The sequence below is a fragment of the Pygoscelis adeliae genome, unplaced genomic scaffold, assembly GCF_000699105.1.
Source record: "Pygoscelis adeliae isolate BGI_AS28 unplaced genomic scaffold, ASM69910v1 Scaffold39, whole genome shotgun sequence".
NCBI lineage: Eukaryota > Metazoa > Chordata > Aves > Sphenisciformes > Spheniscidae > Pygoscelis > Pygoscelis adeliae.
Genome location: NW_008825534.1, coordinates 324,378 through 347,440, shown reverse-complemented (window position 1 = coordinate 347,440; position 23,063 = coordinate 324,378). Strand labels below are relative to the sequence as shown.

The window sequence follows — 23,063 nt, the reverse complement described above, 5'->3', positions numbered from 1 at the left end:
ATAGGCAAAAAGCTATGTGGCTACGATAAAGCGTGACTCCGTTACACAAGGCACTTTCCTCCTTGCTAACTTTGCCATTTTTGCTTTCAGTCCAATCCTGGTATTGTCACTTGTCTTGAAAATCATCCACATAGGCTTGAAACAGGACAGTTCTTAACCTTTCGGGAAGTTAATGGAATGTCATGCTTAAATGGATCCACGCACCAAATAACAGGTAAACTGTTGCTGACTCATTTGCAAGGTATTTATTTTTTGGCCTGTTTTAGCTCACTGTAGTGTTAGTTACTGTAGCCAGAGGAGTGCTGGATTGTGCAAACCTCCAGTGAGCTTGCACAAAAAAACTACTTTCTGGTGCAAAGGTCTTCCTAGTTTTGTGTTGACTCCATTTCTATTTAGTAAAGTTTTTCCAAACTCGTCTTGCTGCTTAAGGAGCAGTGGAAACTCTCAGCTAGTGGAAACTAGTTGGCAGCCTCTGAGGTTACCGTCATTAGTTTGCTGATGAAACTGTTTTGTTTTTTGGAGGGTCCTGTAATGCCTGTGCTTCTGTCATGGTTTTGGACTCAATTAACACAACTTTGTGTGTCACTGTTTGCCTTGTAGTTTTTTAGGTGACAATTTTAAGTGTACAGGGATGCATTGACATCACTCTGTTTCTAAGCATGGTTTTGAAGTGAATCTCATGATTTTTGTTTACCCTGCTTTGATCTGCATCATGCATGTCTCAAGGCATACTGCTTGGTTCCTTTTGGATGCTGGGGAATTGCCCAATTCCCAGATCAGAATGCCCGTTTGTCTGGAGGGGAAGAGAGGGTGGGTGGGTGGGTGTTGTTTGGTTGTTTTTAACTATTTTGTGGTCTGAGACAAAAACAGTACCCTTGAAACATGTGGTTGAGTCTATTTTCTCTGGACCCTTTTGTTTTGCTAGTGCTGATGTTCCTTCCTCTTAATCATGGCCCAGCTTTGGTTTCAGTTTTCCATGGATTAACACTCTTTGTGTCTTCTTGCTTTATCTGAATATCCAGGTGGTATGAGAGGAAAGATGTGGCTTAAATGCTCCAGCTGCCCTTTCTGATTGCCTGCTGTTCTAGTCACAGGGCTAAAATCCTACTCTGAGCAGTATACTTGACACTGCTGTGCACAGTCTAAATAAAACTGAGCGTGATTTCATTTTTGTTACAGAGCTGTGGTCATCAGAATTCTTGTTAAATCTGCTGCCGCTTTAAAAAGCTTATTTCATAACAGATCATGTGAAACTAATACTTTAGCCCAGAAACTGGCAGAGAGGGACAATCCTGTTAGGAGGATCAGCTGTGTTTACGCTACCAAAGCAAGGTTGCACACTACAAAATTACAGCATAAAAAACATTGGCAAACCCCCACTTTATTGTGTACAGGATTGTAGTATTCAGCGACACTTTCAATTATCAGTCACTGTTTATTCTCTTCTCTTTTCAGTGGTGTCACCTTATTCCTTCAGCATTGGTGATACGTCAGATATGGAGCCTTACTTACATGGAGGCATAGCTGTCCAAGTGAAGACGCCCAAGATATTTTACTTTGTAAGCGTGTGCTTGACGTAACCAGGTTCTTGAGAGTTAATGGTCTGAGCACTGGAAGCAGAGTTTAGCAGATACATGATTTGGTTAGCCGTGATTTGGGTTTACACTGATTTTATTGGGTAAGAATAGTGATGCCGATTTACTAAACCATAGAGAATAGGAAATACTTCGAAGTTACCTGCCAGAGTAGAGAAAAAAAAAATTTACAGGCAGCCTATCCCTGTACTGCTGGGGACTCCATGAAAGTCTACAAATATGTGGTTTCTTGGCAGCCTTCTGAGAAGGAGACAGTTGGATGTGTTTATATAGAGGGGTTGCAATCTACATGGTGCTGTGTGCCTTTTTGGGCCCGCAGAAAGTAGGTCCTGACTGCCCTCAAACATTCTTGTAAAAAGCTGGAAGCGAGGACCAGCTGCTTCTGATATGAGAATGCACAGCTCAGTGTCTTGTCTCTGTGAAGCAGTAGCTTCCTATTCTTCCTGAGGGGGGAAGTTCTACAAGCAAACAGCCAGTTGCCCATAAAATCTCTGGTAGCTGATCTCAGAGCAGTTTAAGAGATGGGTCTTGCCATTAGGATGTGAAACATCTCTCTGGACATTTTTGATTGACAAAACGTGCAGTAGATGATTATTTTATGCATCTTTTGTGGCATTGGACTCGATGATCTTAAAGGTCTTTCCCAACCTAAATGATTTTATGATTCTGTGATTAATAACGGAGAGAGTAATAGCAATGCTAGTAAGAAAGGATATTTGGTTCTTAATCTCTCCAGGAAGAGTATTGTTTTGTCATGTAGCAGTGACTGTCGTGTCCTTAAGTGGGTGTGGTGTTATCATGAATTCTGTTTTTCCAGGAACGGTTGGAGAAGCAGATAACAAATCCATTATGCCTTGTTGCGGATTTTAGCAAGCCTGAGGTAATTAGCATGTGGGGATTTGGGCGTAAGTGCCTTAACGTTAAAATGTAATCTGCAGCTTTACGTGTAGAACAATATAATTTCCTAACTCTATTCTGTAGTAGTTAAATATGAGTTTAAAGTGTGAAATAAGAGTGAGATATCAGTTTGGTCACACAGAATATACATTATGCTTTAGAAAACTGTAGAGGCGTGTTATCCATGATTTGCACCAAATATATTGTAAATGCATAGCTCAGCCACCTCTGCTGTTAAAATCTCCATTTTTGATAAGTCTTTAATTCATGGGAGTGTAAATTTTGCAAGGGACACAATGATTTTTCTTGTATGTTTGGAACATAAAATCCTAATGAACTTTGGAACGTCCTAATGATGTTTGGTTGATAAAAATCACACTGGCATCAAAGCTGGGATAATCAGAAAAAGGTGATCATAGGTTGGTTGGAAACTGGAGTTAGCTGTACAAATATTTTTTTTTCTTTGAAAAAAAATGATTCAGAGGTATTTTTAAAATTTGAGAGGAAGCTAGCAGTATTTGCCTCTAACACAATTTTAGTTAAGCATTGTGGACATGCAAGGCATGTAAGTCTTGGGCTCATTAAAATCTTAAACTAAAAAATGTTGTTCTAATGATTTTTTTGTTTGTTTGATAATGTAAGGTCTGACTTGCCTTTTCAGCTTTTCTACTTTTGACCCTTAATGCTGGGCTTTGGTATTGATGTTTGGCAAAACGCGATGCATTCTGATGTCTAGTTAAAAGAAGATCACCGCATTTTCCAATTTCAGCACTAAATTCTTTTGGGGACTCTTTAGTTGGACTTAGTTGAAGTGGGTGCTGAATGTGCGCGAAGGGTACTGCATTACTACTGAGTAATACTTTATAATCCCAGTTTGTGAAAACATTAGTGTAAGGTATTTCAAATTCACTTTTTAATGCTATTTAAAAACTTTTGTGGGGCAGTATGGTTAAGAGACAAGGAAGTGAAATGGTAACAGAAGAGTTCAAATAGTTGCTTTTGTTACCTTCAGTTTTCTCAAGTTTGTAACTGATCGACAGCTATTGTTGTCTTAACAGGCGCCTTTGCAGACCCATGTTGCCATGCTTGCCTTGAACCACTTCCAGGAGAACTTTGGTCGCAGACCGAACATTGGGTAATGCAGCAGTCTTGTGTTTGCTAAGCCTTGAATCAAACAGATCTCTCCTTTTATTGTAGTTACTGGTTTGATGTACAGCAGGGTACCTTGTCTGTCTGGTACTTAATAGACGACACAGAAGTGAGAAGTTGAAATCTAGATGAAAAATGTTACCTAATGCCTGTCTGGGTTTGTAACAGGGCATTCCCAGCATAGCAGTGGCACTTTCTGGGCCCAGGTAGACAGAAAATGCTTCTGGAGAAAGTCCTTCTCTGTTCCAGTTTTTTCACATTGTGGGGTTAATATGGAAAAGTTGTTTCAGTGGTTTCTGAATTACCCTGTAGCTTATGGATTTTAAAAAAAAAAAAAAGGTCTGAAGGATTTATTTTTCATTTTCAGTATTTTTTTCAGCTGTAGTTCTTGATGTGCATAATTTTGAGTTAAGCGAGACAAAACTACTTACAAAATATAAATCTTAAGGCTGGACTTGCACAGGTGCTTCTCCATAGAGACTTCTGTTCTTGAGCTAACCGTAACATTTAGAAGTGCATCTTTAATGCTTACTGTTAAAGCCAATATAAATTTCCAAACTCTTCCTGCTGTATCCAGTGCTTTTTTCTCCATTGATTGTGTTTCTAGAAGTGTTAGGTCTGAAATGTTTAAATGATCATTATTGTTTCTACCCTGGTGTCTAGATGCCTTCAAGATGCTGAGGAGATGCTGAAAATAGCCATGTCTATAAGTGAAACACTGGAAAATAAAGTGAGTAAGGAATCATCATCATTATGAGTCATTTTTGATGCGCTCATTTACTTGCCTAAAGGTCATGCTTTAGTTGTTGGTCCTTGTTCTGGTCTTTGTATCCATCTTTAGATGGATCAGCTGGCTTTCTGAAGGCCGTGCAAGGAAACAGAACAGTGTTTCAGCACAGGTTCAACCAAACGTTCACCTGACATGAAGGTTGAATCCTGTGGCTATGTGAATCCGGTTTTTAGATAAATGCATATTACAAGTACAGAGTATACAGTGGATCTGTCTTGGCTGGAAACGTGTTTGCTAGTCAGAGTGAAATAATTTGTCTTTTACTGAAGAACAGTAGTTATGAAACTGTCAGCACTGACTTGCTCGACTGAAGGGATAAATCTGTTGTTATGTATCATTTTTCAGCCTCAGGTGAATGGAGATGTAGTGAAATGGCTGTCTAGGACGGCTCAGGGATTTCTGGCTCCTCTGGCTGCAGCAGTGGGTGGTGTTGCTAGCCAGGAAGTCTTGAAAGCAGTAACAGGAAAATTTTCTCCGTTGCAGCAGTGGGTAAGGCTGTCTTTGGTTTTGGATCTTTATTTTGACAGTGATATTACGAATGTATGGTTGTGTGTAAATGCTGTATGATCAAAATAGCCCAAACAACTTCTATAACAGGGAAAAAAACCAAAAAGGCGTGAGACTGAATTTAGGAAAAGTATAATGTTTTTATGTGTACAATAAAAGTGCAGCCAGTTTTAGTTAAAATTTTTGTATTTGGGGTTCAGACATCACATTCTTTTTTCCCACAACCAAGGAGAGCCTTGGCCTGTCAGTGCACGGCTGCAAAGGTGTGATATAGTCCAGATGCCAGCTTAAGCTACTGTACATAAGAGCAGTGCTTTCAGACTCTCAGGATAAGTATCAGAATAAAGTTAGATTTAAAAACTTCACAGTCTAATTTGGAGGGGTTAACATGCCTGTCAGAAGTCAAAAGCTTGGGGCTCATGGTTCAGTGAGCTTTTTTTCCCCTCTCTGTCCAGGTGCTTTTTCCTGTCCACTGAAATTGTGAAGTGAACTGTAGGCAACTGAATGCTGTATAGTCTTCCACTGACAGTAAAAACTTAGTGCTTCTAAATTTCTAGACTCTGTTGTACATAGAAAATATTTACTTTGTTTTTTAAATGAAAATAACAAATATTTTTCACAGCTTTTTTTTTTTTTTTTTTTTTTTTTTACAGCTATATATAGATATGTTAGACATTGTAACACCTCTAGAAAAGATGGAATCTGAAGAATTTCTCCCACGGTAAATATCACTGCAATCTGCTGTTTTATGTACTGTTCACATCTGACTCAAGCAGGCACAGAAGATGTCTTTTAAAGTTAGTTCAGTGGCATTTGCAGGAGGGACAGGTTTGGTGTTGAGAATGTGTGTCCTATTTGAGCATGGGAGGAATAGGAATTACAGGGGACTCAGTCTGATTTTCTTAGTTCATGTCAAAGTGCAGTTTGGCATCAGTGATACTACTGTGATAAATGGCAACTTACTACTCCTCTGTTTTTTGTCTCCTATGCCTGCATAGGGGAGATAGGTATGACGCCTTGAGGGCTTGTATTGGAGACTCTCTGTGCCAGAAGCTGCATGACTTGAATGTTTTCTTGGTGAGTATGACTGACACTGTTACACTTTTTGCAAATGCTTTGTTGATACAGCTAATGTCCACTGTCTTCAAAATAATGAGAGCAGCCCTGGTGATGTGTGCCACTGCAGAATAAGTGGTCCAAAATTGTAATGGAATTTGTCTATTATACTTGTCTTCATGGTTTTCACTTACGTTTCTGACTCTAAAAATGTCATTTTCTTTAGGTTGGCTGTGGAGCAATAGGCTGCGAAATGCTAAAAAACTTGGCACTTCTTGGCGTTGGTAGTGGGCAAGACAAAGGATTGGTAAGTCACCTGTTAACCTCACTTTGCTACTTTTCTACTTTTAAAAAAGTAATGTGACAAAGAATAATTAAATACTTAGACTACTTAAAATTTTTAAGCCTTATTTCAGTTTGATCTCTCCGCAGAGGGTAAAATGGCATCAGCATAGGGTGGAAGTAGCGTGCAATTAGAAGCAGAACACACTTGGAGCAGTCTTGCTGTATTTTGATTTTAAAACAAAATTTAATCAGTCAGTATAGGCAGAGCTGTTGGCCACAGTGGATGCCAACAGGAGTGCTTTGTTTTGACAAGTTTCTGTAGAGATTTCATCAAGGTTATTGCTCAGTGCTACCCTTAAATTGTAACTTCAGCTGTTGATTTTGCCCCTTCTGACTTAGGTTACAATTACAGATCCAGACTTGATAGAGAAATCCAACCTGAACAGGCAGTTTCTTTTTCGACCTCATCACATACAGGTAGGCTTTCTTGTTCAATAAACTTTCTGGACTATTGTTCTGTTTCCCTGCCCTGTGTCCCCACCGAAAGCTGAACTTGTGAGTGTATGTACTTCTGTCCAGAAAAGACTTAAAGGCTGTAATGAAATCCAGTATCTCTTAAAACAATACCTAGAACTACGTTGGCATCCCACTTACCACTAGTATCAGTTGAGTAAAATTGGCTGGTCTGATCTTAATTTGTACTGGTGTCTTTGACTAATGAAATCTCTCGAACTTGAGAATCGGATGAGGAATGCTGTGTTGCATAAGAAGCTGCCATGGGTTAATATGCCAGAAATGCTTTCCTATACCATTGAAATTTGGGGAGAGTAAAACAAAACAACAGAAAATAGACAGCACTGGCAGAAGTGTTCTCAACAGAAGAGCTACTGCTAATGGAAGTTGACCAAAGTTGCTATCTTCTGACTTAATTCAGTCTTCATTAAGCTGGTAAATAGCGTGGCAAAAAAACATGCACACTCAGTAAATGCATGATACAGAAACTGTTAACTCCTTAGAAGCAGAGAGAATATCCCTGTACTTGCAAACACAGCACAAAATAAAAAAGGTGACTCAGATCTTGACAGCAATGGGGAAAGGGGTTCCCCTGCCCAAAACCCAGCAGCTGAATCTTCTGCCTCCTGTTTACGTCTAGCAAATCTGGGAACAGATTACTTTTTGGATGGATAGATAAATGGAAGGTGAACTCTGCAAGCTTTCAGAAGCCACGCTGTCTTGGGTTCCGCTGTTCTAAGTGCTGGTCCCTAGATAATTGAATGTAGTATGGCTAGAAGTGTCAGGTAGGTTAAGAACTCTATTTCAGTTTAGCTTCTGAAATCGGCTTTATGTGGAATGCCTTGCAGTAATGTGATTATTCACAGGTTTTTGATGTCTATGCTGCATAGACACAGTCACAATAACCGATGGGTTTATCCTCTGACAGTCATGAACTGCTCCTTTCTTATGGCATTTTGAGAGCATGAGAGGCAGCACATGGCATCAGTTTCAGTTACTCAGTACACTTCTGCTGCACCGTTTAAGCACTTTCACCTTGTGGTCTCTGACGCACTACTTCAAATAAAACTAAAAATGAAACTAGATTAATAAGATATTTATTAGTGAGGGAGGTATATGATTAAAGAATTTCCTTTATTGTATGTTTTGCATACTAACATTTCTGTCAGTGAATTGTTGCCTGATCAGCAAATGAAGTTGATGCTTCTGTGTCGCAGATGTTCTTTATCTGAATATTGTTGAGATATATATATATGTATTTGTACTTTCAGAAACCTAAAAGCTATACTGCAGCAGAAGCAACTCTGAACATCAATCCTTACTTAAAGATTGATTCATATATTAATAAAGTTTGTCCAGCCACTGAGAACACTTACAGCGATGAATTCTATACCAAGCAAGATGTGATTGTGACCGCTTTAGACAATGTTGAGGCAAGGAGATACATTGATAGGTAGGTTGTGGAAAGGAAGCGAGGGCTGCTTTTCACGTTCTTATGTGAACTCTGCTTTTCTATTCTTAATCTTCCTGATCTGGAAGCATAAGCAACTGCTTATAAGATCTGATAGCAAATTGCTCACATCTGTCTTGCTCCTTTATAGGGATGCTGGCTGGGGGGAGGAAGGGGTTTATACTCATGATGGAAACCAACTCTGCTGTTGTGCAGCTGCTACTGTTCACATGGCAGAGACCCTTGGAGTGAGTCCTTAGAAATTAAGAGCTGTCAAGGTCTGATGAGGGGGAGAATACTGTGGCAGTCTTAAGGCTGAATTATTTATGCATAAGAATATGTATTTAAATTTATAACTAGGGACGTTCACATTTAAAAAGAATTATTAATGCTCCTAATCCAGGTAGGCTCAGGTTTATGGTATCCTGATCTAACTTGAAATAGCTCTTCTTATTTAATCTCTTTTTTTCCTGAGTTTGGTGTAAGCTTTCTACTCTTCTGAAAGTGCCTAGAGTCAGTTCTGGTTACACTCCGGTAATGTCTGCAAGGCAAGAGCGTAGTGATTACGCTGTATTCTGATAGTCTGTGTCTTTCCATGTCAGTCGTTGTGTAGCAAACCTGCGTCCTCTTATAGACTCTGGAACTATGGGAACGAAAGGACACACAGAAGTTATTGTGCCCCATCTGACAGAGTCCTATAACAGTCATGTAAGTGTTTTAAGACCGTTGCTTACCTTCTGTAGCTAATCCCATGTTGTCCTCTGATTCTTTAATCGCTTGTGTATCTATCTGAAATAAGTGGCCTATTTGAGTTGCTGAAGGTGAGTACTATTAGGAAATAATTACTTCCTTGGTTTCTGAAGAAAAGCTCACAGGAAATAAAATTTGAGCAGACCGGAGATATCATGTCTGCTACCTAGCTGATGATTACACCTAGGCCAATAATTAAAAGCAACTACGATATGAATCATGAAACACAAGCTTTGGAAAAAGTCCTAATTCTGAAGTATTTCCAAGGGACTGACTTTTTTTTCCCCTTGAAGACTCCCTTCTAAATAAGAATCTAGTTCTACAATGGCATTGCAAACTGGTTTTGTACTTGTGGGTTTCTTTCTTAGGACTGCTTTCTGCCTGCTCATTCTGTTCTCGGTGAATATCACCTACACAGGCAGGTAGGAGAAACACAAGCCTCTGTAGTAGGAATTAGTCTGCCAGTTTCTACAAACATACATAACAGTTCTGTTTGAATGGGGAAGGGGGAAATGAGCCTTCAAACTCTTGCAGTATCCCTCTGTTTAAGTTCTTGTGAAACTGCCTCTACAAGGTAGAAATTCACTGCTTGAGAACACCATGAAATCGTGCCACATGGACATTGCGACAGGATTTTGAGCATCCTAACAGTCTTGCTAGGGTCCACAAAGAAAGAAGTCTTTCTGGCCTTGAGTGAAAGGACATATTTCATGTTGAGAGTGTATGTGAATGCAACCTGCACATCGTGGAAAAGCTGGCTGACAATTTCTTCTCTTGTTTGTGTTTCAGAGTTCAGTTTTGCTTTCCAGTGTTAAGTTGAGAGTATACTTCATAAACAGAAGTGATATATTAGTGTTCATAAAACAAATTTTGTTCTAAATGTAAATAAGCTACCTTGTATTTTATAACAGTGGAGTTTTAAACTTACATAGTCTAGAAATTCTTGGTGCTATTATTAGCAATAAACTTTAATAAGCCTGCATTTACATGCAAATCTCCTTAATTACAGCGGGATCCACCAGAAGAAGAAATACCTTTTTGTACCTTGAAGTCTTTCCCAGCTGCCATTGAGCATACGATACAGTGGGCAAGAGATAAGGTAAGGGAGTAAGCTTACTGGCGTTCAGCATAACTTAATGTGTATTTGGAAAGGTGGGGGATCTGATATACTTCTTGCAAAATGCCATATTTTTTCTTTTTATTTTCTAGTTTGAAAGTTCGTTTTCTCACAAGCCTTCAATGTTTAACAAATTCTGGCAAACCTATCTGTCCGCAGAAGAAGTTTTACAGGTAGGGGAATGTTGCCAGGGTAAAATACAGGGTTTAAACTAATGCTTTATGGATTTTGTTTCTGTTTAAGTTCAATGAGATTTGGGTTATTTTCTGACTTTATTCAGAAAACCTGAAGACTTATTTGGCCAAGTCATTGGTTGATCTTCCATGGGCACAGTATTTCTGGTGCGTCTCATAATTAAGAGCCAATGTCTCATGCATGGGCTGCTTCTCTAGCTCATGTGTGCTCTGCATGATGTAGAAATATCAGCAATACTGAGGCACTACTCGTGAGTGTATAGTAGATGTCACACTGATGTGCAGCCAGCTGGGAAAAATGAAGGGAAGGCTTAGTTTCAAGTGAACTCAACTATGTAATAAATTAGACTCAATTGCTTAATATCTTTTCTTGTGAGTCTGTACTGGCCTATGGTCCATAGGGCTGGGTGGAAATGAAATAAATCAAGTAGGCCACAGCACCTGGGGAAAAACCCAGTGGAGAGGATCACATAAAGGATAATATTTCACAAAGTGACTTTCTGTTTCCTTTTGCCTATAACTTACTAATAAAAACATATTTACTGTTTGACTGGATTGGGAGGAATCTTGTCTGTTCTAACATTTTCATATTTCCTTCTCTATCTAGAGAATAAAATCAGGGGAGAGCTTAGAAGGCTGTTTTCATGTTATTAAAACACTCAGTAGAAGACCCCGAAGTTGGACTCAATGTGTGGAACTAGCAAGAGTAAAATTTGAGAAGTATTTTAGCCATAAGGTAGGTAAGACCTGGAAATGAGGTGGTGCTAGACTGATGAGGATTTTGGAAAACTTGGTAGCCCTAATAACTAGATGTCCAAGTCTTTACACTTACTTCCATCTCCTCATAAATAACAAACTGTACTTAAAAATGCTGCATCCCTTCCTCTTTCTACTGTAGCGTGTTTAAGTCTCGTTTATTAACTCAGTCCTAGTGGCTCTGTTCAGTAGTCTCCATGCAGTTTTCTTGGCATTTTTCCAGCTGACTAGGTATTGGGTTTTTCCAGAGCAGCAGGATTATCAGATGTCTTTTACTAAAGGACAGTGGCTTTTTGTTTCCCCCACTAAACTTTTGTTACTGAACTCATCTTCATATCCCTGACTTTCTCAAAGATGTGACAGAAAGATTGGCTGAAGTGAGAGCCACTCATTCTGAGAATCTGGTCCACAGTGTTGCTTAAAGTGTGTGTGTGTGATTTTGTAGGAAAGATGTGATCATGATGTTGTGTATTAACAAACATATATCTGTGTGTATGGAAGCCCTGGTGGTAGCTGTCACATTGAGAAAACATTGCATTCCCAATTGTGAATCGGTATGCAAGAATCCTAAAGTGACAACAGAGTGGGGGGAACGCTTTGCTTGTTGGATTAAGTGTCTTGCTTGGACTTTGGACAGATGAGGTGATACTGTCTTCTTTGTCGTGTGAATGAATGGGCAAGTCACTCTGTCTAGTAGTACGTGTGTCTTTAAGCTCTCCATCTTGACACAGGCATCTTACATTTTCTTAACTCTTTAAATTACTTCAACTACGTATTGGAGTGTCTGAAAAGCTGTATCAAGATTTCACATCATTACTAAAAAGAAGGCTTGATTTAGTGTGGTCATGTCAATCTGTATATGACAAATTACTAAAGCTACTCTGGCTTTTCCTCTAGGCTCTTCAGCTCCTTCATTCATTTCCCCTTGATACACGATTAAAAGACGGAAGTAAGTATACAAATGCCCTTTTGTGCCTGTTGTGAATTCATGGCGTATGTCATGCATTGCTGTTCCTGATTCCTTAGGATTTCATCTTAAGTCTGTCTTCTTACCAGGTTTGTTTTGGCAGTCACCAAAGAGGCCACCTTTCCCAGTGAAGTTTGAATTTAATGATCCTTTGTAAGTATGGTACTGCCACTGATGCGTTTTATAGCATCCTATAAAATCGCCCTACAGCAGAAAGTGCAAGGCAATGACTTTATAGCACTAGAAGTTGGACTGGTACTTGATAGGCACTAGTGCACAGTCTTGCACTGTGGCAGATTCCGTGAGCCGTCTCATACTTTCACTGCGGGTAATTTAACTTTCACTGACATGGGATTGGAGGGTGCCGTGGGAAGTTCTGACAACATCTAATGTGAAATGGCTTAGAACAACCCATTTCATTTATTATGTGACCACAGAATTACTGAGTTGTTGCTGTTGTACCCCTCTGCCCCCGTCAGCCCACATCATGAAATGCAGGATGTGCCAAATTAAATTGACTACCTAAAATGACCTAGTGGAGGGACCCCTTTTCTTCTTCATCACAATTTGGGTCTGATCTAGATGGCTTGGGTATTACAGATAATTTAAAAAATTGATGTGGTTGAAGGATTGAAAAGCCTTTATCTCCTGCATATCTACACCTGCTTTGAGAAACTATCCAGATGGCCATTTTTAGTTTGGGTGAAAACAGATCATGGCAAATATCAAAGTATTTCTGAGGTGAAGCTTTTTATTATCATATTGATGTCATGTGAGTGTTTGTAGTTGTTTTGACTGCAGAGGTTAAGGAAATATGGTTTTCATTAAACAACTCTTCACTCATCAAAGTTTGCTTAGTTTTGGGGAGGACTACTGAGTCCCTCAAAATCTCTCATCTGTTTTGTACTGTGTGTGCTGAAGGGTGGAAATTCTGTTTCTCTGTGGGTGTTTTCAAGACCTCTTTGAATATGATTGCAAACCGTTGGGTAACTGAAGTAAAAAACGAACCAAACAAAAATAATTATCTTCCTCTTTTCTTCAGGCATTATGATTTCATTGTCAGCGCAGCAAAACTCTTTGCAACAGTGTACTGTGTTCCTTTCACAGAAAAGGTAATCCATACTGTAACGGTGTTCCCATCACATAACTTGGATGTACATGTTCAGTTTTGGCCAGATGTCCAGTTGCCAGTTCTTTCCAAGAACTGATTAAAGTGATTCTTAAAGTAACCTATCCTTCAGCACTGGCTGTTCAGCAACTGCTTACATTTAGTCGTCTTTATTTAAATCCCTATCCCGGAGAAGAAATGAGTAGTGTATTGAGTATTTTCAGTAAGCACTGAACTCAGGAATTCTTGTTTCGATGGACCTATTTCCTGTGCAATATAATGACTGAACTGAAAGAAGATATCTTTAAGGCATTTTTTTTATTAAGTGTCTTATCTATGGTCTGGGAGTTTTATTTTTTACTACTCACAGCTTCTATGTTGCTTATCCTTTCTTTTTCTTGTTACCCTTTTTCTTTTCTAATTGGATCTTCCTGTAAGTCACATTTACACTTCAGTTCTGTTCAGTTTTCAAGTGCTAAGCACTTCACACCACTCTCGTTCACTGTGGCAACTGAAATGTCACTTGGTGTTTCAATGATGATGTTTCAGTGAAACATCATTGAATAGTTGTGGGATTTTTTGGTTTTGGTATTCTTTGAAATACAACTGGATATACAGTCTTTTTGTGGGGGCCTTTTTGAGTTGATGTGAATTTAAATTGTTTTTCTTCAAAACTATAACAGGATTTGTCAGAGGAAGCTATTTTGAAGATTATTTCAGCTGTGAAGGTACCAGATTTCAGACCTTCAAACAAAGTAAGTGTGATATTTAGTTTAAAGAAAAAAAAAACCCACAAGCAGTGTCCCACATCTCCAACTACTTCTTGCATTGATGCTGATGAGAAATAAACACAAATAAAAATGTGTTTTGGGGAAACGAGCGTGGCATACGGGACTGCTTTAACTTGATATAGCTAAGGTATCTATGTACCAGATGCTAAATGCAAGATGGGTTTTTTTTTTGTCTTTTGCAAATGATTTGTTGTCGCGTCGTTTTCCATGCATGAGTGTGAATGTAAGTCTGCAAGCTTTTTTTAAGTTTATGAGAGTCTATACTGTTTTAATAAAAATAAAAAAAAATTGACTCATAAGCAACTTTAAAACAATCCACAACTAGTGTCAGTTTGTTATTTCTTTCTAGGTAATATAAAGGAAGTGTCATTGCTTTTATGTTTATTTTTGAAGTGTTAACTTCAAAACAGCTTAAGTGTTATTGTGCAGTGGCTAGCATTTGTCATCATTTAAAATTAGAAAATATTCCAGGGTGTTTTCATATTTTCTTGCCCAGTGTTAACACTTGTCTCATGACTGCTTGCCTTGTGAGAAAAAAACGATATTTTGACTCGGAATCACAGGATGGTTGAGGTTGGAAGGGACCTCAGGAGGCCACCTAGTCCAATCCCCTTGCTCAAGCAGGGGCAGCTAGAGCAGGTCATCAAGGAGTGTCTCACTGGGTTTTGAATATCTCTGAGGATGGAGATTCCACAGCCTCTCTCTGCTACCTGTGCCAGCGTTCAACCATCCTCACAGTTTTGGTTGTTTTTGTTTTTGTTTTTTTTCCTTTAAAGTATTTTCTTATGTTTCTTATGGAACTTTATGCAGTTCAATTTGTGCCCATACCCCCTTGTCCTGTCACTGAGCACCAGTGAAAAGAGTCTGGCTCTGCCTTCTGTACTTTCCCCCTGTCAGATATTTATACACATTGATAAGATCCCACTGAGCCTTCTCTTCTCCAGGCTGAACTGTCCCAGCTCTCTCAGCTTATCCTCGTATGAGAGATGCTCCAGTCCTTTAATGATCTTTGTGGCCCTTGGCTGGACTTGCTCCAGTAAGTCTATGTCTCTCTTGAACTGGGGAGGCAAGACTGCAGGGACGACAGGAAATCTAGTACACTTCACACTTGTGCTGTACAAAGTTCATGTATTTTATTACTCAAGCACTGCACACACTTGCAGGTTGTACAGACTGATGAAACTGCAAGAAAACCAGATCATATTCCAGTCAGCAGTGAGGATGAAAGAAATGCTATTTTCCAGCTGGAGAAGTCTATACTATCCAATGAAGCTCTGGAAAGTGAGTAGTGCAAACTAGCTTCATAGCTTAGTAACACCTTGCAATTGCACTGCCAGTAGCATGACATCCAGGTCTTCGGATAAAGCAGTTCTGTAATTCTGCAAGAGGCATATAGCTGATACCTAAAGCTTCTGGAAGTGCCATGCAGATAACTGTTCTTATTGCTTGACATTACCCTATGCTTCTGTGTTTCTGAGATTCCTGCAAGTTTTATGGTTCTCTGTTACACCTGCATGTAAGTACAACCCTGATGACAGCGAGCAGGTAGCAAGGAATTGAACTCTGAGGAGGGAAGGGGTCTCAGCTAGATGCCAGATGGACTGAAAATGATTCTGGTATGAGAAGGTTCAGAGTTACTACTTACAGGAATCAATCTGAAATTATCCTAGATTGTGAAGGCTGTTAAGTCGTCTTCAGCATGTTCTAGGTATGTTAAAATGAGGATGTTCGAATCCTGTTTTTGTGCCTGGCCACATGAAGAGGTCATTGGGCAACAACTACATGCATGCATTTTTAGCCCGTGAACACAGGGGAGAAAGATCAGCTTAGCTCTAACCCATCCCATGGAGTGTCAGCCCTAACCTGTCTCCCGTGCTTCTGAGTCCATAGTGAAATGGTTACAGATAAACAAAGCTTATAGAGGGAATTCTCACAGGGTGGAGCTAAAGCGAGGTGGGGTGTATAAGAAACATCCACAGGACTGTCCAAAATCTATTCCTGGTGTTGCAAGGAAAATAAAATTAGGGAGCTAGGCTGATAGTTCTTTCATTACTCACTTTCAACAACTGATATTGGTTGGGGCATTTCTGCTTCTAGCATGGGAAGGCAAGTTATAAGTAAGACACCAAGCTCCAGAATGTGAAATTTTTAATTTAACGCTCTAGTTCCCTATAACTTATCTTTAGAACATGTTCAGTTTTCTAATAATAACTTTTGCTCTTTTTTTTTTCCATGAGCAGATGACTTGCAAATGAAACCCATCTCCTTTGAAAAAGATGATGACAGCAATGGGCATATAGATTTCATAACAGCAGCATCAAACTTGCGAGCCAAGATGTACAACATCGAACCAGCAGATCGGTTTAAAACAAAGCGCATTGCTGGAAAGATTATTCCTGCAATTGCAACAGCTACTGCTGCAGTATCAGGGCTGGTAGGTACGCTTTTTAAAATGCTTAAAATGCATATTTATTTCTCTTACTGTTCCTTGCCTAAAACCACTGTTGTCTGGATATTGATTAACACTATCCTGACAGAGCCTCGTTAAAGAAATGGGTTTATTTCAAACTTAATAATCTTTTTTTCTCATGTACCAATACAGAAGGTCACTCTTGGTTCTAGATGTGGTAAGCCCTTGGTGCTTTTATTTCTGATTTGCTGACCAGAAAGAGGAGTTGGAGATCAGCATTTTGGTTTGTTTTCTGCAATACATACTAGCTTCCATCAGAGTGCCACTGCCAAGAGTGGAAGGGATCTGTTCTGTAGTAGTTCACAGCCATGCACCTCAACAGAACTGCATGCTTTGTGGAGGTGTCTTGAATTAAACAATTTTGGAAGAGTCCTACATTAGGAACACTTTTGAACATTTTAAATATTTCCATTAGCAGCAACAGAATTGATTTCTGTGGCATATTGGGTTGCATCTCCAGATGTGATTTACTCTGCTGATTGGACAAAGGCTGATATCATTAACAACTTACTCTGTAGTTGCTGACCTCGTAACTAAACTAGTGTTGATAACACAGTACCTAAAACCTGTGCTGGGTCTCATGGAAGTATGGGATTCTTATTTACCGCAGGTTGCACTGGAACTCATCAAAGTTGTGGGTGGTTACCCAGCTGATGCATACAAGAACTGTTTTCTGAACCTAGCCATTCCCATAATGGTCTTTACAGAAACTGCTGAAGTAAGAAGAACGGAAATCAGGTAGGAAGGACAATGGCAGAAGGGCGGTATTTGGAAACTTGGTAATTGATGCTTAGAACTTGGTGAGCCATTACAACAAGTGCGAAGTCTGTACAGTTACTAAATCCAGGTAACTAAATTAAGGCCTTATGTGCTCGCAGAGCAAAACTATGATGGAACCACAGTTCATGGTCATACTCCAATTAAGCGTTATAGATATTCAAGGTTATTTTTTTGTTGTTCTTTAAACTTGGAAGATCATGAATCACTTAGTGCTTGCTATCAAACTCTAGCAGTACATAGTAAATGGATAATAAAGGTGTAGGTGATATTCTTAGTACTGCTGAGGGTGTCCCATAATGCATTGCTCAAGAACTTCCCGTTTGGTAAGTGCAGCACATACTCTTCCGTCCTAATTTTAAAAATAGTAGTTTTAAGGGCTTAGTTTTGTTTTCAGTGGAAGCTGCTGCTAGTGAGGCTTTAAAAATCTAGATGAGTTACATGTTTTTATGGCGTGGTTTTTAATAAACATCCTATCTGCACAGACTGGACACACTTCTGCATCTTAGTCAATAGAAGAGCTATTTTTCAGTAGGTCTGAAAACTTAAGTTCATTGCCAGATACCATGTTTACTCAGAGTTCTTACTGTGTCTTGTGCTTAGCCAGGCCAAAGGGCTGGAGAAATGGCAGCAGAGAGGGAAGAGATTTTTGCTCAAGATAAAACAGCAAGTCGCTAGAAGAGATAGGAGTTCTTCAATACGTGTTTAAAGGAAGTGCCTGAGTTCATGTTCTAAAGTAACAAGCAGCCTTTCTCTTTTTAAAACAGAAATGGGATATCATTTACAATCTGGGACAGGTGGACAATTTATGGGAAAGAGGATTTTACTCTGTTGGACTTCATAAATGCTGTCAGAGTAAGTTATCTATTGTACTGGGTTAATACAAGATGCAAGGAAAGGGTTTTCTTGTTTTGGGTTGTTGGTTTGGGTTTTTTTGGCTTTGTTTTTTTTTCTTTTATCAAGTTATTGTTCAAACCAGAGTAATTCTAGAAAAAATTAACGTCAATGGGAATGTCTCTAAGTAAACGCGTCAAATCCTATTTTCAAATTCTTTGTTAATTCAATTGGCTCAAATGTATCTTAATAAAACTTCTGTCAGCGTCCATGCATTAGCAAGTTTTCTGGTTGGGATCCTATGGTTTTGAAGAATTAGTTGTAATATTAGCGATAGTAGTATCTGCTTGTGCAGCTGTCCTAGTCCTTTAATAAGTTTTAATTTGTGAATTCCAGGAGAAATATGGAATTGAACCAACTATGGTTGTACAGGGAGTCAAAATGCTCTATGTTCCTGTGATGCCAGGTCATATTAAAAGATTAAAGCTGACGTAAGTATAACTGGAAAATGGATCAAGGGATGCAAGTGCATGTACAAATTATGTTCACTGGTTGTATCATAAGGATGTGCGTCTGGTTTTCTCTCAAAGTGGTTGCTAGTCATTAATATTTGGGAAAGAAAAAGGTAATTTCTTCCTGTTGGAAAAAAAAAAAAGAAAAAAGGGAAAGTGAATTAACTTCTGTGGTGAGGACAGGAGACTTGCAAAATGCTGTGCTAACTGATGAATGCCAGAATGAGAAACCCAAAGAAGTCTGACAGTAAGGGGTTTGGTTTTTTTTTTTTGGAAAGAATGTACTTTTGTTCAAGGAGAATAAGACTAATTGAGCCTTTTTAAACTGGCTTAAAACTAACGGTGATATTTAGCAACTTAGCTCTGAAAGAATGAGAACACTTATTCAGGAAGGAGTTTATATTGGCTGCGGATTGAGATTTCTGGAAGTCTGTTCAGTTCATAGTAATTCCTTGAGATTCTAGCTCACTTTAGCCCTTTTAAAAATGAAGACATTCACAAGGCTTTGCAGTGCCACTCACTGACGGGAAATTGGGGTATAACAAACTGGAAGTTTGGGAGGGTGTGAGGGCAGGGCATTGGTTTTTGACTGATAGGCCTTTGCAAAGTAACAGCCAGATCTCACCCAGGTTTAGTTCTACCTTACATGTTGATTGAACTTCTTTAGCTCAATATTTGTTCCTCACCGCTCCTGTGAAGTGTATGCTGGTCAGTGCTCACAGGCTTTGCTAGAGCAAGTAGATGCATTGATCAGTACTGGTTTGAAGGTCAGTTACCAGTAGGTAACTGTAGTTACCTACTGCAGTCAGTTACCTAACTGTAGTCAGGCAAAGTAGTGTATGTTATGGGCAAGCTACTTCAAAATTCCAGGAGAGAAGAGCCTCTAAGTTGGTACTGCCTTTAGAGTGCCTGGTATACTAAGATATGAATTTACAGCCTATCTCAAAATAAGTTGTTTATATTCCTCCTCCTACAGCTGTATAAATAATTTTGAATGAGTGGGGTGTGTAACGAAGTCAAAGGCATGGTGTGAAGCTGCCTTCTTGTGAATATCAGGATTTCTTACTATCCTGAGACTTGGTTCAAGCTTTCCATGTAGCTACAGCAATTTGGGGTTCTGTTACAAACAGTCCCAAAAGCTTTATAAGATATTTGCACAGCAAACTCTGGTCTTGCTTGTGTGTTCGTGTTTTCTTAAGGTGTTTAAAATCTTTCTCTTGCTATAATATGACAAGCATTGCAAGACTCTGTCTTCATTTCAGAATTACAGCATTGACTGGTAGCATACTCCTTAAAAGCAAGTTTTAGAGACATAGTTACCTGCCTTGCTCTGTAACTTGGGGCTTCCTCATGCAAATGGATGTGACCTCAGTATCTCTGCTGAGAAGAGGCGAATGCTTTGTGTTCTTGTAAGGGAACAAGTACTCTGGGGAAAGCAGTTTTTTGACCTGCGTGCTAAAGCATAGCCAGAAGAGACATCCTTCTCTAAGTGACCTGTGAGGAATAGAAATGAGTGACTGTATTTCCCCAGCCTCCTAGCATTTGGACTGGCCGCATGAACTAGTGCTCCGAGTTGTCAAGAAAATAATTTTGAGACATCCAATGATATGTAATGAAATCATGTGAGGTTGATTGACCACCTACTTCAGTATTTTATTGTGCAACTTTCAAGCAATGGCTGTAGCTTTTGAGACTGCAGAGAGCAAAGGGGGAAGTTGCACTAAGACATGACATGTTTACCTAGTTTAAACTCACATTGTGGTCATGAAGGAAGAAGTCCCAGATCCTGGTTGTTTTTTCCCCCCGATTGCTATTTGCCTTCGAAATTCAAGGACTTAACAAGTCTGAACTCCAGTAGAATTACTTTCCATCAGAACTGTGTATCCGGTGTCTGCACTAGAGTGGTTCTCCCTAATAACTTATTAAAGCCAGCCATTATTGGTAGACCGAGAACTTATTCCTCCTCATTGACCAAAATCTTGCACAGAAAGCTAATTTTGCCTTGTGCCTTAGCAGGACGCCAAAGAGAAATTACTTCGATGAGGAATCCCATCTGAAACTGGCCATTTTCTCTTCTTTTTTGCACTGAGCGCTTGTTAGTGAACAATGTAATAGCTTACTAATGGGCTAAGTCTATCAAGAAAATGGAATACCATTTTTCCTCAGGTGGAGGAACAGCTTTTGTGTCAAAATTAAAGAGGCGGCTTATTCTCCATTTTAATCTGTTTTCTAGTATGTTAGGCTTCATTGCTGGCAGTGAAGTTCATCCTAGTCTGGCCCTGAATTCCCACTGCCAGTCCTCCTTCTGGTATGTTAACAAACTGTTCTTCATTTCCTTGTAGGATGCAAAAGCTTGTGAAACCATCAGCTGATAAGAAATATGTGGATTTGACAGTATCGTTTGCTCCAGAGACTGATGGAGAGGAAGACTTGCCAGGGCCACCAGTGAGATACTACTTTGTTCAGGAAGACAATTGATGGTAGAGACACAAAAGTCACTCCCGGACCATTTGTTCTGAAAGGAGTGTGCTAATTTTCAGCTATTAAAGATGGTACTATATATTTCTTTTTGGTGAAGCCTTAATTAAAACAAATGGTGAAAATCAGTGGCTTTGTACTGAAGACAAACTGGATTTGTTTCATCTGCTCCTGTTTTCTTCAAACCTGTTTGCTCAAAGGAGGATTGGTCACTCCATGAGATGGAATGTGCAGTACAGTCCTTACCTTAAAGACAAGATTTGTGTTAATTTGTGGGGAGCTGAAGAAAGCCAGAATGGTGAACCTAACAAATGGTCCCCATGTGCAAATTAGGCGCTGCTTAGAGAAGAGTGCAAAAAATGGGGAAACTGCCATTTTATGATACTCCTGGTGTTCCAAGAACATCTCAAATCCCATTTCATATGTTACTTAATTCTCAAACAAGAATTTCATTCTTGCCATCTACACATGAGATTTAATCCATCCAAAAGGTTTTAATTCCCACTTAAAAGCAGATTAACTGCTTTATTGTGGTGTTGGTGCTCTCTTCTGAACAGTTAGTGATGCTGTGTGTCAGAGCAGCTATCTTATGTCAGTCTCAACATGGAAACATAGGGAGGCAGGTCTTGAGTAGGTGTAAATTGTCACAGCTCCCCTGAAGTCAAGAGAGCTGGAATTGTTGATTATCTTGCACTAAGACTGTTCTTTGGGGAATACTGCAATATGGGGAAAATGGAAACCTATCGGAGAGCTGAGTTAACACTTTCAACAATAAAACTTTGTCTTCAAGAAAGAGAAAATGTTTGGTGTGGTTGAGCCCTTCTGCCCTCACCAAATTAAAAACACTGTAGCAAATGATGACTTTGAAAGGAGGAGAAGGCAAATGGCTCTGGATGTTTGTCATAGCAAACAGTTTCCTCAGCGGCTCCTTTTGGTACCGTTTCCTTATAGCGAATGGTTATGCTGTACACCTGTCCACAGCACAAGTCTGAGTTGCACTGAACGCTGAGGTTTTTATCATCATCAGTCAGTTACTAGGATATCTAAGTATAAAGGATCTGCTTAATTGGAAATGATTAGGGACTAGCTTTGCTGCTGTGGTGAGGCAGAGGCGTGTTACAGAAACATCTGTGACACCACCTTATTTTCTCTATCATTTAAACACTGGATAGTTGAGCTGGTAGTTCTTTTTTTCTCCCAATGATGATAGAGTGATGTGAGGTTAGAATAAAAACCTATGAACTGGAAAACCTTTTAATGTGTTTAAGCTTTAGAGATTGTGATTACACATTATCTCCTGCAGCTGTTTCAAAAGCTATTGATTACTTAGCCATTTATCCTTGATCATAACTTATTAAGCTTTAGGGATATCTTCACGTTTAATGAATGTTATTGGTCAGGAATTTTACCTCTCCTTTTTTCCCTTCTTGGTTAGTTGTAGTCAGGAACAACAGCTATTAGGCTGGGAACTTGAACACCACGATGTATGAAACTGAATAGCTGGAATCAACACAATTATTCCAACATTTGGGATTTAGTCTTACATGCGGGATATCGTCTGGAAGGTGTATATAGTTTTACAGTCAGTCTAGTTTATAGATATAATTTTCTAGATTAATAATACTGCTTTTTAAACTACCTAACTTCATTTTTTTAAGAACTTCTCTTAGAGAAACTTTTTGAAACAGGAGAAAAGATGACTATATTTAGAGTGCAGAGAAGGCACAAGCAGACAGTAAGTTTCCACTTCTGGTCAACAACTAAAATGTATTTCACTGTGGCAGTATTAGAATCTGAACTCTTAACTGAAATCAGTAATTTGTGCTAAGAATCACTTAAAGGTTTAGGTCGAGTCGAAAGCACTGTCACCTCTCACAGCTGGAGACTGGGAAACAAACGAAACTGAGTAAGTATATTCTGGTACGTTAGTGTGGTGTTAACATCATGCTTATGCTTTTGAAGTAAGTAGCATATAAAAATAATGAAGTCTCAGTACTTTGCTAGAATGCCATCTGACAGTCCTCAGGATTTAAAGTAAATTTTCAGGTATAATTAGGAGAATGGCTT

The 23,063-nt window shown here is 39.2% G+C and overlaps 1 protein-coding gene across 3 annotated transcripts in view; it reads left to right on the top strand.

Annotated features, from left to right (window-relative positions):
• UBA6 (ubiquitin-like modifier activating enzyme 6) overlaps positions 1 to 21,780 on the top strand; it is a 32,714-nt gene extending 10,934 nt beyond the window's left edge. The window contains exons 9-33 of one of the 3 annotated variants that reach the window (XM_009331795.1): positions 91 to 214; positions 1,456 to 1,559; positions 2,413 to 2,475; positions 3,551 to 3,627; positions 4,305 to 4,371; positions 4,777 to 4,920; positions 5,592 to 5,659; positions 5,937 to 6,015; positions 6,221 to 6,301; positions 6,679 to 6,756; positions 8,064 to 8,245; positions 8,845 to 8,950; positions 10,002 to 10,091; positions 10,202 to 10,282; positions 10,911 to 11,039; positions 11,957 to 12,008; positions 12,116 to 12,179; positions 13,069 to 13,138; positions 13,818 to 13,889; positions 15,089 to 15,206; positions 16,166 to 16,359; positions 17,006 to 17,133; positions 17,940 to 18,027; positions 18,403 to 18,497; positions 20,861 to 21,780. In XM_009331795.1, coding sequence (XP_009330070.1) covers positions 91 to 214; positions 1,456 to 1,559; positions 2,413 to 2,475; positions 3,551 to 3,627; positions 4,305 to 4,371; positions 4,777 to 4,920; positions 5,592 to 5,659; positions 5,937 to 6,015; positions 6,221 to 6,301; positions 6,679 to 6,756; positions 8,064 to 8,245; positions 8,845 to 8,950; positions 10,002 to 10,091; positions 10,202 to 10,282; positions 10,911 to 11,039; positions 11,957 to 12,008; positions 12,116 to 12,179; positions 13,069 to 13,138; positions 13,818 to 13,889; positions 15,089 to 15,206; positions 16,166 to 16,359; positions 17,006 to 17,133; positions 17,940 to 18,027; positions 18,403 to 18,497; positions 20,861 to 20,996 — 2,490 coding nt within the window. In that variant the 3' untranslated portion in view covers positions 20,997 to 21,780. Of the gene's footprint in view, positions 1 to 90; positions 215 to 1,455; positions 1,560 to 2,412; positions 2,476 to 3,550; positions 3,628 to 4,304; positions 4,372 to 4,776; positions 4,921 to 5,591; positions 5,660 to 5,936; positions 6,016 to 6,220; positions 6,302 to 6,678; positions 6,757 to 8,063; positions 8,246 to 8,844; positions 8,951 to 10,001; positions 10,092 to 10,201; positions 10,283 to 10,910; positions 11,040 to 11,956; positions 12,009 to 12,115; positions 12,180 to 13,068; positions 13,139 to 13,817; positions 13,890 to 15,088; positions 15,207 to 16,162; positions 16,360 to 17,005; positions 17,134 to 17,939; positions 18,028 to 18,402; positions 18,498 to 20,860 lie in introns of all 3 variants that reach the window. The other 2 variants (XM_009331794.1, XM_009331796.1) reach the window with 2 other exon arrangements.
• Positions 21,781 to 23,063: the final 1,283 nt, after the last annotated feature.